This window comes from Panthera uncia, chromosome A2 (genome assembly GCF_023721935.1).
Source record: "Panthera uncia isolate 11264 chromosome A2, Puncia_PCG_1.0, whole genome shotgun sequence".
NCBI lineage: Eukaryota > Metazoa > Chordata > Mammalia > Carnivora > Felidae > Panthera > Panthera uncia.
The window spans coordinates 162877394-162893421 of NC_064816.1; the positions used below are offsets into that span (position 1 = coordinate 162877394).

General features: G+C 48.6%; 1 protein-coding gene across 1 annotated transcript in view; it reads right to left on the bottom strand.

Moving 5' to 3' along the window:
* VIPR2 (vasoactive intestinal peptide receptor 2) overlaps positions 1-16028 on the bottom strand; it is a 69877-nt gene that overhangs the window by 11684 nt on the left and 42165 nt on the right. Inside the window, exons 5-6 of the mRNA XM_049642223.1 lie at positions 8147-8244; positions 2600-2741 (exon numbers count right to left, since the gene is read on the bottom strand). Of these exons, the coding sequence (XP_049498180.1) occupies positions 2600-2741; positions 8147-8244 (240 nt within the window). The remainder of the gene's footprint in view (positions 1-2599; positions 2742-8146; positions 8245-16028) is intronic.

A 16028-nucleotide genomic window follows, 5' to 3' on the forward strand; every position in this document is an offset into this window, starting at 1 on the left:
GCGTGTGCACACTCTCACTCACTCCCTTCCTCCTGACCCCGGCCATTCTGACCTGGGCCGTGGACTGGCACAGCCACTCGGGGGGCCCAGGAGCCTCCATGACGTGCAGACGCTCAGCCTCCAGCCTGAGTCTGTGCCTCCCATCCTATCCTCAGCCCCCCCTGGGGCAGCAGGCAGTGGCCAGGTCAGAACTTAGCTCTGGGCTGGGTGCATCCCTGTTCAGATGTTATGGCTTCATTGCAGAGCTCATAGTTGCCATGTACGTCCCGACCCAAGCCCTCCCTGGGGCAGGCTGCACTCAGGCTCTCAGGGAGCACCTTGGAAAGCCCGAGGGTGGGTTTTTGAGAATCCTTGTCAACTACACATGCCATCTGTTCTGGTCTCAGTGCGAATAGACTGCCTGTTCCAGCCCCCTCGGCAGCCAGGAGGAGACACACTGAGCCCAGGGGTCACTGTTACGTCCAGGGTGTGTACAGAGAGGGGCCGGTGGAGGGAGAAGCCTTCTCTTGGAAGGAAACAGACTCTGTCGGGTTCCCGGTCCTGCAAATGTCTTGAGAAACAGACTCCTGGACCTATGTGGAGGAGATGTGCCCTGGGTTCGTCCTGGGAGCATAATGTTGGTTTGATCAAACCCAGCTGAGAACAAAAACGTCCACACAAATGCAACTGTAAGAAAAGATGTTTTTTCTGTGCCTCATGCTGCGGGCTGACTGCATCTCTGACTAACTTACGCAAAACCTCCAATTCTCTGGGCACAATAAGAAGGAAGACGCAGTCCTCCTTCTCTCCTGCCTTCTCTCCTCTGTTGGCACACAGCTCAGTGGCACCGTGCTGGAGGGGTGCAGCTGGGGACTGGGCAGGGGGACCCTGTCCCCGCTCCCTCCTTCTCACACTTCAGTCCTCAGACCTGGATCCTTGGGGGATCTTTAATGCCAGAGCGTGCTGTGCACCTGTGGCTTGAGCCCTGCCTGCGGCCCCATCGAGTCCACCCGGCTGCTGGGCTTCCCTCAGCCTGTGTCCTCATTCACAAATTGCTGTCTGGAAGGTCACTGGGCACTCACCCTCGGTGTCCGTGCAAAGAGCCTTGTCCTCTAAGACTCTCGAGAAATGGCTGGGCGAGGCCCCAAGTGTTGGGAATGGCGGAGGGGTCTGTGTTTCCCAGTGTAGGGGCAGGCGGGGTGCGGTGGGCAATGGCAGGGCACTTGCTCCCTCCGGTCCCCGTCACTCCCCTGCCCCTCAGGAGCCCACCAGGTCTTGTCTATGTGTCTGGGAGCACGGCCCCGGGCTGGACGCCCCACCAGGGCCCAGTCCTTTAATAAGAAGCAGAGGAAGGAGGGCTTCTTCCAGCAGAGCTTTGAGGCCCCCCAGAGAAGAGAGTGGAGGTTTCTCAGCAAGAGGAGAGCCCGGACTGGCTTTGGGGCTCACCCCTTGTCACCTACGTGGGAGATTCCACGGTGGGGCGTGAGCCCCAGGGGCCCTGATGTCCCCTCAGGGGTGGGAGTTTGCTAGGTGAAGGATCTTGTGTTAATTTTATTATTACAGCAAACTCCTTTTATTAGCTCAGTCCAAGTGTGTTATGAGCTGATTATCCCCAGAAATACGTTCACCTGCAGCCTCGGAAACAGCTGATGTTCTGTGATGTTACAAAAGGCTTCACTGTCTTACAACTAATTCCAATCCGTTCAGTCCAGAGCCACAGTGCCACGCAGGTGAGTCCATCTGCTTGGAACTCGCGAGGAGAGCCGGCATGCTGGCTCCTTAGGAAGACAGGGGCCAGCCTCAGAGCCTGCGGTCAAATCCAGACTGAGGCACCGGAGCCCAAGGCCTTGAGGACACTGCATTGTGCGGCCGCAGAGGAAACTCAGTGGAGGGACTTGCGTATCGGAGGGCACAGTAAATGCACCAAGCACTAAAGGCCCGCCAACACCCACCACGAACACAGCCAGGGGCGAAGAGCGGCACCAGTGGTGTGCATTTCTAGAAATCATTGGCACGGCCTCCCTTGTATCAAAGAGCTGGGCCCAGGCATACTCACAGATGCGCACTGGGCTCCTAGCAAGTGCTGCAGGAGGGAGTTCATTCACCACACAGGTGACTTCCTCCCAGCAGCCCATGGAAGCATCTATGCTCATAATCTGGGAGATTTGGGGTGAAAATAATGGCGTTGTGCATCTGCATCAGGTTTTCTAGCCCAGAGCGGCTGCTGATCACTGGAGGCAGTGCCCTTGTGTTGTTCTGCCTCTGCCTGGGCTTCAGTGCTCAAGGCCCGTGACCTCCAGCCTCTGGAGGTTCCTGGGACATTGCAGGTGCCTTTGTCATTGCAGGTGAGACAAAGGTGAGTGTGCCTTTGTCTCACCTGCCCACCTGGACCTGCTCTGAGCCCCAGCCTCTTGGCCGGGCCCCTGCGCTTCTCGGGCCCGACCCCTTGCCCTCACCAGTGCCTCAGAGACCCCTGTGTGCTGGCTATGGGACTTCATCACAGCGTGAGCTGGGGACAGAGACAAAGGGGTGGGGCAGTAAGGAGGCAAGGGCTCTGGGGCCGTTCACAAAGGCCACCCTCCCCTCAGTGACAGGATCCTGCTCACAGGGATAGCCTTACCCAGGAGGATGGCTGGTCAGGGCAGTGCAGCGTGCCTGAGCTGGAGTACAGAATATCGTCCTTGACCAACACTGAGATGGCTCTTAGGATGAAGGAGAGGAACAGGTTCAGGTGGATGTAGTTCCGGGTACAATGCAGCTTCCTGTGGTGGGGAAGGCAGGGATGAGGGGTGGGGGAGGCAGGGATGAGGGGTAGGGGAGGCAGGGATGAGGGGCGGGGGAGGCAGGGATGAGGGGTGGGGGAGGCAGGGATGAGGGGGGGGGGAGGCAGGGATGAGGGGTGGGGGGGAGGGGGAGGGGGGGGGGGGGGCAGGGATAGGTGGGGGGAGGGTTAGATAATCAAACTCGGATGTTGTGAACACATTAACAATTATCTATGTGGCTTTAATCTTAAGGTTTTCTTCTTTTTGTATGGAAGTTACTGTTCCTTACTGTATATTTGGGATGTTTTCAGTTTTGCATTATGGTAACTATTTTTCTACATCAAGCTTTTCCTTTATTTTTTGATGAGCTTCTTAGGCTGGGGTTGTGAAATAGGATTTCAGGATAACACTGTAAAGCAAACGGTGCTGAGTCCGGAGCCTGCAATGGCGTGTGCCCCCTTCCAGCCGCCAAGACCCCACCTCCTCACAGCCAATTTCCTGCGAGGCCCATAGCAGTGATCTGCCTTGGAACTCAACTTTAATGATACCTTGCTTCTCTGAAAAGTGCTCGGAACATTTTGTTTCTAATTCTCTTGTACCACTTAAATTCTGCTCTGGAGAACACTTATTTGGGCATTTGATTTGACGTGGACTCTTAATTCAGAGCCCTCAGGAAGCAAGCTTCACACAAGCGCGCTCCCACAGTCACTACTAGATCTTTAGGGTTAAGTAAAGGTGCCATTTTTTGAAGGACATTAGAAAACACACCACAGAAGTCTTGCACGAGAGGCTGGAAAGAAGCAGCTTATCTGACCACCTCCCCCCAGGGGGTCAGTGTGATTTCAGAAAGCCACCTGAGGACTCAGGATTGTGGCCAGAGTGGCCAGGACCTAGAGGGCCAAGACCCAGGTGAGAAGGGAGACACCGAGATGCACCCTACGTCCTCCCTCCGCCTCGGGTCTCCTCATGTGAGGCAGCTACCCACACAAGGTGTGCTGTGCTGGGTGAGAGGCCAAGGGATGAGGCCAAAGCAGTGGCTAAGGAAGTAAGGCTGGGAAGAAATGTTAGCAATCTCTCGCACTGAGCAACGGCTACTGGGATTCAGGGTCTGCAGGAACAGAGGCGCTCCTGGGCTTTAATTAGAAACCCCGGAAGAGCTATGGTCTAGGAACTATGACAAACCAGAAACAACAGACTTCCCAAAGCTTGAGACATGGTCTCAAATCAGCTCAACCCCCGAGTGGCTTAGGGTGATCTGCCCATCTTGCTAGAAAAATTAAATCCTCTCTGTAGCAAGATATCACCCAAAGCCTCTACAATTTAATTATTTGTAATTTCAAAAATGAATTACAAGGTGTGCCGGGAACAGGAGCTAATGATCAAATTCAACAAAAACCCCAGGGAATAGAAGGAGATTCAGATACTGGCATTTTAAGACATGCACTGTCTTGCTCAGATTTACATAGTCAAGAAAACTGATGAAGAGGTAGAGAATTGTATTAAAGAACGGAATTGATTATAACAATCAAATGGAACACTGAAAACTCAGAAAGAACCCTGAAATGAACAAATAGCTGAGTCTGATGTTAGATCAGACGTAGTACATGAGAATACTCTGAATTAGAAAACATATCAGTGGAGTAAGTATAGATTAAAGCACAGAAAAAATGAGGGAAAGCACAGAAAAAGTGTAGGAAATATAAGGGAAAATGGTGAAAACCCCGAACCCATGACAATACGGTTTGGGAAGAAACAGGAGACAAAAAAGGAAGAAGCAATATTTAAAGAATACTAGGTAAGAATTTTGGGAAACTAGTAAAACCCAGTAACAGATTAAAGGAATGTTATTAACCCCGAGAAGGAGAAATACCAAGGAAACCGCATTAAGTCCCATGATGGTGCAGCTGCTGAAAACCCGAGACCAAACAAAACCCTCGAGGCGTCCGGGGAAAACGACGCATCCCTTCAGTGCAGCAGCAGTGAGACTGGCAGCTGACTTTAAAAAGAAAAACGAGGCTCATGTTTAATGTGATGACAGAAAATAGTTGCCGATAAGGAATTCAACACTCTTGAAAATATTCTCAAATGAAGGCAAAATTAAGGCGATCTCAGGCAATCAAAAACCATGAGGAGTCATTGCTGGCAGGCCTGTGCTGACAGATACCGAAGGGGGTCGTCAGGCAGAAGGGGAAGGACCCCAGGTGGGGACACGAAATACAGGAAGGAACTCGGGGAAGATGAAGACGTCTCTAAATAGATACTGACTCTAAATGATGGCAACTATAATGACCTATGGCCTTAAAATAGACGTCGGATTAAAATACAGTACAAAACACAAAAGGCATGGGTGGGGGTAAGTGGAATTAAAATGTTGTAAAGTCTCGAATTGATGGGGAAGTGGTAAAAATAGCAATTGGAGGTTAACTCCTAGGAGACAAGGATGCGTGTTGCAATTTTGGGGTGATGCCTAGAAGAAGAACAGAATGTATAACAATCTTAAAGGGAAAAATTAATAAAAATATTCAACAAATTAAAGGAAATAGGTAATGCGTGTGAAAGCCTGCTCCTCGCGGGAACAGCTCTCCTGGAAAGCGGCCTCTTTGCCCCACGTTGTCCTGTGCCCACTGCCCCTCGGGCTGGCTGCATTCACTCATCTCTCAAACCACCGTTCTCTCTTCCCTTCCTTCCCCTCCCCTCCCCTCCCTTCCCTCCCCCCCTTCCCTTCCCCTCCCTTCCCCTCCCTTCCCTTCCCCCTCTCCTCCCCTCCCCTCCCTTCCCTTCCCCCTCCCTTCCCCTCCCCTCCCTTCCCTTCCCCTCCCTTCCCTTCCCCTTCCTTCTCTTCCCTTCCCCTCCCCTCCTCTCGTTCCCTCCCCCTTCCCTCCCCTTCCCTTCCCCTCCCCTCCCCCCCTTCTCTCCTTCCCTCTCCTTCCCTTCCCCTCTCCTCTCCTCTCCTCTCCTCTCCTCTCCTCTTCTTTTTTCTCCTTCTCACTCTCTGTCACCCATGACTTTCCCCTGAGTGCAGTGGGGGGTTTATCGCTGTCACTCAGAGATGAACACACACTAAATCCAAATAAATCACATTTGCTGAGTTTCTTAGCTGAGTCCTTTACCCCTCAGCGCTCAGTGTAACATTTCACTTCCGAGTATGGATCTGCACTGGATGAAGGGTGGAGCGGAGACCGTGGCCTCCAGAGAAGCCGCGCTGGAGCCCGCTCAGGCTCGGCGGCTAGAACGGAACCCCAACAACTCCCGAGGGTGGAGGGAGGGGCGGGCGGTGGCGCATCTGTCCAGTTCTGCAAGCTGGGTGCTCGGCACCTCTGTGGGCTGCCCTCCTCTCGAGGGTAGGATGGGGACAGCAGTGGCACTTCCCTGCCTGAGCTAACGTAAGGACTGAGTTAATAAACACCTATAGAGTGTGTGGTGTGGTCTGTGTTAGCAACCGGCGCGGTTACTCCTGGGCTCGTGGGATTGGAGCTGCTTTGTCAAGTGCCTGGACCTCACACGCACTCAAAGATGGTGGCTGCGACGACCACCCAGCGAATCCCACGCAAAACTAGGTCGTGTGTTTGTTATTCAAGTCTATGCTGCACTTTGGACTTGGCGTAGGAGATACGTCACGCCGTTTCTGTGTGTGTAAAAGAAGAACATGGTTACTTCATGCTTTCTTAGCTATGAGGCTACTATGAACAGCAAGTGTTCCACGACTGTAAGTAATTCTGTTTCCTGAGTGGTATTACTGGGTTGGAAATGGAGTTATTTTTACAGTCGGGAGTTTGAAATCGACACTTGTGGCATGGGACACATAAGCACAGCTGACAGATGGAGGCAGCAGCGTAAGCGCCTCTGTGGCCCAAGGTGGAGGCGGACCTGAGGGCTTGCACATCAGCTCTGGACACTTTTCCTGGCGGCCGTGACACTCCGAACCAGCAGCAGAATGACACCGAAGCAGACATGTCCTTTCCTAACCAAGTGTCACCAGTGGGTGACTAACGAGGTCCATGTATAAAAGACTGTTTGATACTCATGATGCCATCTGAGATTCTCTTAAGGACCCACATCCACATTTGCAACACTTCCAAAATGCCATTAGGCTGGCTAATTCAGTATGTCATGTATCACAAATCTGAGAGAAATCGCCAATGCCACGGATACGGATTGTTCAACATGGGAACTCTTTAAACATAAGCTGAAATTCCTCTAGTTCAAGTTACCCTTATCGAGTCACCAGCTTACCTCCCTACATTTTTCCTTTCTTTTTCTTTAATCTTTAACCATTTGAAGATTTAAAAATACATAATAAAATACGAAAGATAGAACAGATATCAATGTTGCACCAGAGTTGTTCCTTTTCTTTTCAGAACTAGAATATGATGGTGACTACCCCACACGGTTCTGGATTAAAGGTACTAACGTACTCTTTCTGAGAATTACTACCCTCTAGATATGTTTGAGATGCCTGAAAAAAATAAACGACTTTATTACATTTGAAGGGATTCTCAACTGTGTTCTTCATCAGTTTTCACTTGTTTACTTCCAAGTATGGATCTCCTAATGGGCTGTCTGTTAGTTTCTAAAATATTCCATTTGTTTTATCTTTGATTTTATCTGAATACTGGCCAACGTTTGAACTAATTTGTGTGAAGATAAATAAGATTAAATCCTTGTTAAAATAAGTGGGATATCATCCAGTTTATTTAGTGCTAGTGATACTCAAGCTTTTCAAGCCAGAAGTTTCTGTTCTGAAACCAAAGCCTCTAACTCTAACCCTGACCAAACAGCTGTATACAGTGTATGTTGTTAGTTACTGAAAAGACCTACCAGCGGTTCAGGTCGGGGGGAACTCTAACCTCACCAGCATATGAATAACGCAAAATTTAGAGTGCTGACTGCATGCCACAGAGCTTCACTAGCACCCACACTTTACAGGTCATAGACAAGTTAAGTAATTTGTCCAAGGTCATACAGCTACTAAGAGACTGACCCAGGATTTGAACCCAGGCAGTCTGACCCCTGCTTTCATATTCTTGACCACAGTGTAGTGTCTCTTAATAAAGCACTGATGCCCCAAATGTAGCTGCTTTCTGAGTAGCAAGGGCGAGATCACATTGCTTCTATATTTTCAAAAGATTTGCACAATGGCTAACATTCAGTAAACAGCAGTTGAACTGAATTCTTGTCCAAAGGCAGTATTATCTCTTTATATAAGAAATGCAGAATAGTTAAATAAAAATGTAAATATTAGCATCATATTTCACACAAGCATTCCCCGAGGGAGTTTTACTGATTTAACACACAGAGAGAGGGCTTGGAGGCAGTGACCTTCTGTCCTCCTCTGATGGGCCTAGACGGCTTAAATGGACAATTTCTGGTCTCTTACTGCAGAACTGCTCATTTCTGATACTTACCTGAAGAGGCAAAGAATTATGCTTCCGGTTGTCAGGGAAATCAGGGAGACACTGTAGCCCAGCGTGTAAATGGCTTTCACCAGAACATAAAATGCAATCTGCAAAGAAAGAAAAACACACATGTGAGCTTTTGGTGGCCAGCAGTGGACAAAGCATAGGTTCCCACATCCGGCCACATGCTTCCTTTCATGCAGGGCTCTTGGCTGCTGATGGCCGGGCACACGAGAGACAGTGTCACTTCACAGCCCACCTCCATTCTTCTTAACGCTTATTCATTTTTGAGAGACAGAGATAGAGTCCGAGCGGGGGAGGGGCAGAGGGAGAGGAAGACAGAATCTGAAGCAAGTTCCAGGCTCCGAGCTGTTAGCAGAGCCTGACGCGGGGCTTGAACCCATGAACCATGAGATCCTGACCTGAGCCGAAGTCATATGCTTACCCGACTGAGCCACTCAGGTGCCCAAGCCCACCTCCATTCTGAACCCAGACATTTTATTCACCTCTTTAAATGCCCACCTTTTTCCTTAAAATTCATCGTGGATGACTTTGTATGGAGCAAGGAGAAGACTGACCTGAAGGGGTTCCCAGCTTCACTGTCTGATCACTGTTCTGCTGCTGAGACCAGAGGGGTTTGGAGGGGTGCTTCCTGTGAGAGAGCCCCAGCAACCACAGGAACTGGCTGGTTTTGCAAATGTGTTCTGACCTAACTGGGTTTACACTGCCCTGGGCCCTGGGAGTGGGGACCATGGGACATTCTGCACTGGCCCTGATTTCTCCATAGCCCGGTTCACACCAGCTTAGTTCTAAACTGTAGAGAGGGGTTGTGCCCACCAGGGACACACTGAGAAGAGCCCTCACCCTGGGGTCATTGAGCTAACTCAGGTGCAGGCTGGGGCAGGAGGGGTGGCCCGATGAGGCCTTTGCTCCTGCAGCTTCACGGGGCTCGGCCACCGCCACAGGCCAGCGGACCCCTGTAGGCTGGCCTGTACCCACCACCCATCCCCTGTGTTGTTCTTAACATCAAGGTGATGACTTCAACAAGGGTTTTCCCTCTCTGTTACCCTTGTTATTGGAGGCTCAATACTGAGTAATGACATATTTCAGAAGTAAACTATAATATTTGGAAAAATGAGTTTCTAGTTAAGATTTAATGAGAAAATGAAATAAATTAGTCTAGCCTCTCGAATAGTTCAGGCAATCAAGGTTAGCTTGAAGTTCGACCTGGCAAGCTAATGTATTATCTGATATCAGGAGGATTTTTCCTTGTTGAACCTTAAGACGCAAACCAAGATCCCCGTTTTAGACTTTAAGGAGTCTGCACCTGTGATGACACTGTTGGCATTCTTTTTAGCTCAAGAAGAGAGGCGAGGGCATGCTGCATTCTGAAAGTGTCTTTGAAAACTCTAATTTTAAGTCTTTGTCCATTTTCTATTCTCTGTACTGAGTGAGGGATTATAAATAGGACTGGTGATTTTGTTTTGTGGTCAGAGTTCACATTAAATAACGGAAAATGCAATATTTTAAACCTACCAAAAGCATAGAAAACAATATAATGTATACATATCATATAATATCTAATATATACATAACATGTAATATGTTACATACATATTAATATAATACATCTATATATCTATAATATACGTTATATGTTATATACATATAATACATCTATAATATAATACATCTATAACATACCTACCAACAATCACCAAAACCAGGACGACAACTGAGTCAGACCCCGGGGATGCCCCAGGTAACCACTTTGCTTATGCTGGGGTGCTGACCCCCATGATGCCCTCGCAGGGTGTGTGCATGTGATCAGTACCTCGTGCTATTGCTCTGATGTTTTAGTTTTATTCTGTGCACGTGCTGCATGTAACTTTTATCTCCCCGTCAACTGTGTTATTTGCTGTCCAGTATTTACTTTACCTTGTTTTTTAGTGCCTTCTGCCTAATTTTACCATTGCTTAAAATTTTTTTTTATGTTTTTAATTTTATTTTTGACAGAGAGAGAGACAGAGCGTGAGCAGGGGAGGGGCAGAGAGAGAGGAGACACAGAATCTGAAACAGGTTCCAGGCTCTGAGCTGTCAGCACAGAGCCCAATGCGGAACACGAACCCACGAGCTGTGAGATCATGACCTGAGCCAAAGTCAGACGCTTAACCAACTGAGCCCCCCAGACGTCCCTACTGTTGCTTTAAATAGTCAAGTCTTTGCTAGGCTTCCTTATCTATCTATCTATCTATCTATGCTTACATTATTTCTTGATTCTCAGTTCTTTCTGGCTTCATAGTCTCCCCTGAAGCACATTCCTTGGGCATTTTTAATGAAGGTTTCCTGGTTGTGGATCCTGTTGGTTTGTTTTTCTGAGATGTCTCCTTCCCTTTCATTTTTGGGTGGAAGTTCAGCTTCAGCACAGTCTGAGTGGACGGTCATCTTCTCCAGGCCCTTGGAAGGCACCTGCTGTCTGTCCTGCTGCTCTTGTGCATGCAGGGGGCCGTCTGTTCTTGGTCTCTGGCATTTTCTGGCATCGGCACCATTGCCTGGCCGTGGCCTTCTCTCTGTATTTGGGGTGATCCTGCTCTCCGCATTGGAGAACTCCGCATTGCATCACCCGGGCTGTTAGCCATGGCATGTCCTCCTGCCAGGCCTGCCGTCAGACTGACCAGCTGTCCTCCCGAGTGGTTCCCTCTCCCTACCGCATCCGGTGCTGCGTCCCTGGTGCCCACACTCCTCACTGCAGAGCCTGCCTCTGAGCTCCTATGTAATATATCTTCCTGACTTTTATTTTTAGGTCGATTTTTTCCCAGATAAGGTCTGGCTACAGCATCTTGTTTCAGGTTTATATTTTTAATTTCCACTTTTTCAAAAACATTTCAAATGCACTCATGCCTGCTCACTTCATTATTTGAATCTTTGAGGATGTAGCCTCACTTTGGTACCTGCGGACTTGCACACACAGTGGCTCCTTCTTTGTGTAGTTTGTGCACTGGGGAGACAAGCTTGTCCTCGGACTTGGTCTGTGGGCACTTGAGGCCTGGGTGAAGATGCTTCCTTCCAGAAGCACCTGTGTACTGGAGCCGGGCACCCCCACTGCGTCCAGTTCAGGACACTTTACGTGAATGTCCCAGCTTAGGGTTTCTGTACCAGGCAGAAGACACAAATGGGAAAACCCAGCTTTCGGGGGGACACACCTGTGGTGACAGATTTTAGATTTTCCTCCTGGAAAGCAAATGCGGGTAAGAAAACTTTCTTTGTCACCTCCGTGGTCTGATTTTTGGTCTAGCTCTCAACTCCAGCCGCCCACCACCATCTGCACTGGGAAGCCGTTCATCCCAGCTCTTCATGATGACCCAGCAGTTGCCCTGGGAACCAGCCGCCCCTGTTGCCTGGCACCTGTTCTCAGCTCTTTTATTGAGATTTTTTTTTTTTTTTTTACTTTCTTGAAATCTCAGCTGTGCATTTTAAAGCAGCATTGTTATACCTTACTTAGTATTTTTGGGTGATTTGTAGTGGGAAGTTTTTACCCCCAATTTCTTATGTAAGATTTTTATTTCTTGCTGAACTTGTGGTATTACTGGTTAATTTAATTCATTCTGCTCAACCCATTACCGAGCACTTAATTGGAACCAGACACTGAGCAAGGTGCTTTGGGTACAGGATGAGTGAGAGAAGGGCCCCACCCATGAGGAACAGGACACAATGCATGAGCTGGACATTGAGATAGGTATGAATTAAAAAATTTTTATGTGTTCACTAAAAAAAAAGGAATAAGAGAAAAAAAGAGGAATATACACATTTCAATTTATATTACTTTGCTTAAAGCTGGTTTAGGTTTTCCCCATCTTATGTTTTCAATCATTTAAGAAGGGTTAATTTGGTCATTTGCAAATTGCCTCTGCTAAGGCCTTTGCAAAGCAGAGCAGACCCCAGGGCGAGCTAGAGACCTCAGTGGAAGGCAGCACTGGGGAAGTCTCACAGAACAAAGCACAGAACAGCCATGTAGCAACAACTGAGAACCGTGATTACGTGCAGCGTGCAGTGCTTAGCAGACAGGAAACTTTCACACAGCCGACTTTTAAGAGAATGAGGCAAATCACAAGAAAATCAGGGGTGTCTGCAGGATGACAACTTTTGGGGTTTCTTCTGGGTGCACCCAAACTCCTGTAACACCCCCTATGTGGACAGAACTGAAGAATAAAAATTAATGTTTAGAACATGAACCCTGAAGGACTGTGTGGAGTTTTCCATCTTTGATGCAAGTTTAAATTTATTTTCACTAGAAGTGGCTAAAACCAGCTAAGTGGTTTCAAGAACCGCACAGAGGGTCTACACAGGTGCTTTTGTCCCCAGGTTCCAGGGTCTTCCCAGGTCCTACCTCCCAATCCAGCTTTCTTCCCTGGGGGTCCCAAGTTAGACCCTCTGCCTCAGCCCCTGAGAGACCGCACATCCCCATTTGGGGCCTTCTGAGTAAATGCTTGTTTCCGAGAGGCTCCATGATCCTCAGTCCATCTCGTCATGAATACTGACTTACATTCTGCATGATTCCCAGCTGCTCTTAGAGTGATGTCCAGACCCATTCTCACACCCAACTTTGACCCAGGGCCCTGGACTCCCCCTTGCCCACCAAGGGAGTTCAGCCAACAAGAAGGAAACCTTAAATATTAGAAAGAGCGTTCACAAGAGAACAGATGCAAAGGCTTTATCCTTTTACTCTGGATCCAGATAAGACAAATGAAGAGTCATATGAGCTCCCAAGTGTTTTGATAAGTTGGAATTCACTGTGTATAAAAAACAGGAACAAAAGGCACAGTTATATTGCCCAGCACATTGCAGAGAATCATTAAGTATTTGTGGGATGAATGAGTGACTGCACTGTCAGAGTGGAGAACATAGGTAAATAGAACAGACACAAATAATCAGATCTATAAAATCCTGTTTTTAAAGCTCATGGGACATGCTATGTATGATCGTAAAACTGAAAAGAGCAATGCAACTAATGAATATCCAACTTTGTTCTTAAATACACCTTTTTTGATTTTTTTGTTTGTTTATTTTTGAGAGAGAGAGAGAGAGAGAGAGAGGGCATGAGCAGGGAAGGGGCAGAGAGAGAGGGAAACAGAGGATCCGAAGCAGGATCTGCGCTGACAGCAGGGAGCCCGATGCAGGGTTCGAACTCACGAGCGGTAAGATCATGACCTGAGCTGAAGTGGGACGCTTAACCGACTGAACCACCCAGACACCCCTTAAATACACTTTTAAAGAATAAAATTAGAACTAGAAAAACAGTAATTCATTTGAAAAATTTTGAATGGGAGCATTTCATAACAAATGTGTCAAAATTATAATCAGAGGCATAATTACGGCCTTAAATGTCATTGTTAATAAATAAGAAGATAAAGCATCAACGAAAGCCAGAAAAATAACAGAATGAGCCAAGTAAGACAAGAAGGAAGTAATGATAGAAACAAGTCAGAATCAGTAGGCTGGGGCTCCCCAGGAAACAAGCCCACGAGGACACAAGTTTTCGAGTGTTTATCTGACATAAGTATGAAAAGCCTAGAACAGCGAGGACTCTATAAATCGTTGACATAAGTAAGTTAGGAAATGGTCAGACTTACAACACCACAGAGTAGTTTTTTTCTGTATAGGCCAAGATGAGATATGTAGTTGCCAAGTATCTAAAGGGGAAAAATAATGAGAAACAAATATCTAAATTGTATTTTATACACACACTCACATGTTTTAATTAAAGTACTAAACTCTGTGCTAACAAAGTCAAGATTTTACGAAAATGGATAATACTCTGGAAGTGTAAAAATTATCAGAACAGATTTAAGGAAAACCTAAAAATATCAATAACCAATGAAGAAATTTTTAAAAAGTTGATGACATACAATCTGTAAAAGTGACACTGGACCCAGCGGCTTTAACAAGTGAGTCCTTCCATATTGTCTAAGCCAAATTATCCCTGGGATGCAAAAATTGTTCCAGAGCATAATAACAAAGGAAAAGCACAACATTTTATTTATGAAACTATCATAAGTCTGGTATCAAATCCAGACAATATACTAAAACAAACAATAAAAATAAACAAAACTTACAGACTAATTTCACTTATGTCTGCAGAGGGAAAAGTCTCCCATAACTGTGCTCTCCTCGGCTACGCCTCCCTGAGCGGCCCGCGCTCCGCTCCGTGTCTCAGCCTCACGCCCTGCCCTTTGTGGCACATCTACCTCCCCTCGGGATGGATGGACCTCTGTCCACCAGCCCTTGCTGGACTCCTAGCATCATTCCCTCCTTGTCCCTCTCCTCCTTCTCCGAAGTGTTGATGGGTCCCCATGTGGCTCCTGCTCTCCCCCCTCCACACACTCTCTCTGCAGGGTCTCAGCGGCTACATGCAGTGCTGACTCAGAAACCGGAACGTCTAGGCCTGACTTCTCTGGCACTTCCAGGCATTCTGTCCTCTGGCCTTCTAGAACTTTCTACCTATGCATTTCTAGGCGTCTCACATTCAGCATGCTTGAAAACTAATGCACGAACACACCCCTCTTCTGCAGCACTTGGCCTTAAATCTGGCCCTCCTGATGCCCACCCCATTTCCCGACATCAGCACAGCAATTCAGGGTTGTCTCTGTGTGCGGTCTGTCACACACACTTTCAAGCAGTCAGCAAACCCTACCACGCAGGGGAGGGGCAGTCTGACTCTGAGCTTGCTTCCTTCCCATCCATGCAGCACACACCCTCTGTGTTCTGTCTACCCCGTGGCACTGGTCCTGTGGCCCACAGAGCAAGCTTCCACACCGGCCGTTTTCAAGCTTGGATGCAGGTGAGAACTTCCTGGCGCCCCCTTGCTGGTCTTGGTGGGGCCTAGGCTCCCAGGTGACTTTAGCGTGCATCTGGGTCTGAGAACCGTGATACCAATGGTTCTCCCAGTGTGACCCCCCAGACGAGCAGAGACAGCAGCACCCAGGAACTTGTTGAGATGCAAACTCTCTGACCCATCTGTCCCCACCTGCCCCAGAATCAGAACCCCGGAAGGTGTGGTCCTCCAGGTGAATTTGATGCAGGTCTGCTTCCGGAACCTCTGGTCTACACTGCAGATAGGGGTGAAATGTAAGTGTGACCTTCCCTGTCTCTGCTCCAAACCCTGCACAGAGGCTGCTTGTGAGCGAAGCCGTAACGAGGTCCCTACTGGCCCTCCTAAACCTTGCGCCTCCTACAAGGAGCTGGGAGCAAGTGCCAGCCACACGCTGTGTCCCTGCATTTCCATCTTTATTCTCCTACCCAGCCCTCAGCAGTTTTTGTGAGGGGCCCCTCCTCTGGGAAGCCACCCTCCCTGGTCCTCTCCTGCCCTCACGAGGTCACGCTGCGGTGGCTGGAACTCCATGAGAACAGGCACAACTCCTGTCCCCTTCCCGACCCAGCCTGCAGTGGGCCCCTGGGAACCCGAGGTGCAAAGCCTTTATGGTTTTCAAATCTCTCGTTACCATGTCATCCGATCTTGAGACTGCGGGGAAACAGGCCGGGGTGACTGTCTCTGCCGAGCAGAAAGGGAACTGCAGCTCTAGGGCAGTGAGTAAGTGGCGTGGGAGGGGTGGGTTTGGTCGCCTGGTGCTGACCCCCAAGTCTTGGTCCTTCCGTGGGAAGTGGGAAGGACAGCGCCATGCCCTTTTTCTCAAAGACTCGGTGACTTAGCACTGGAGTGGGGAGCTTGGCCGTGGAACTGCCTGACCTCTGGGCCTTCCCTGAGGGTTTTCACAGGAGCATCTGGGGGTTACATCGGGCTGAACGCAGAGCTGATTAAGCACAGCGAACAGATAGGTGTGAAGTGACTAAATCAGAGTGGCTTCAGTGCCCACAGGAGACCAGAGCTGCCTGG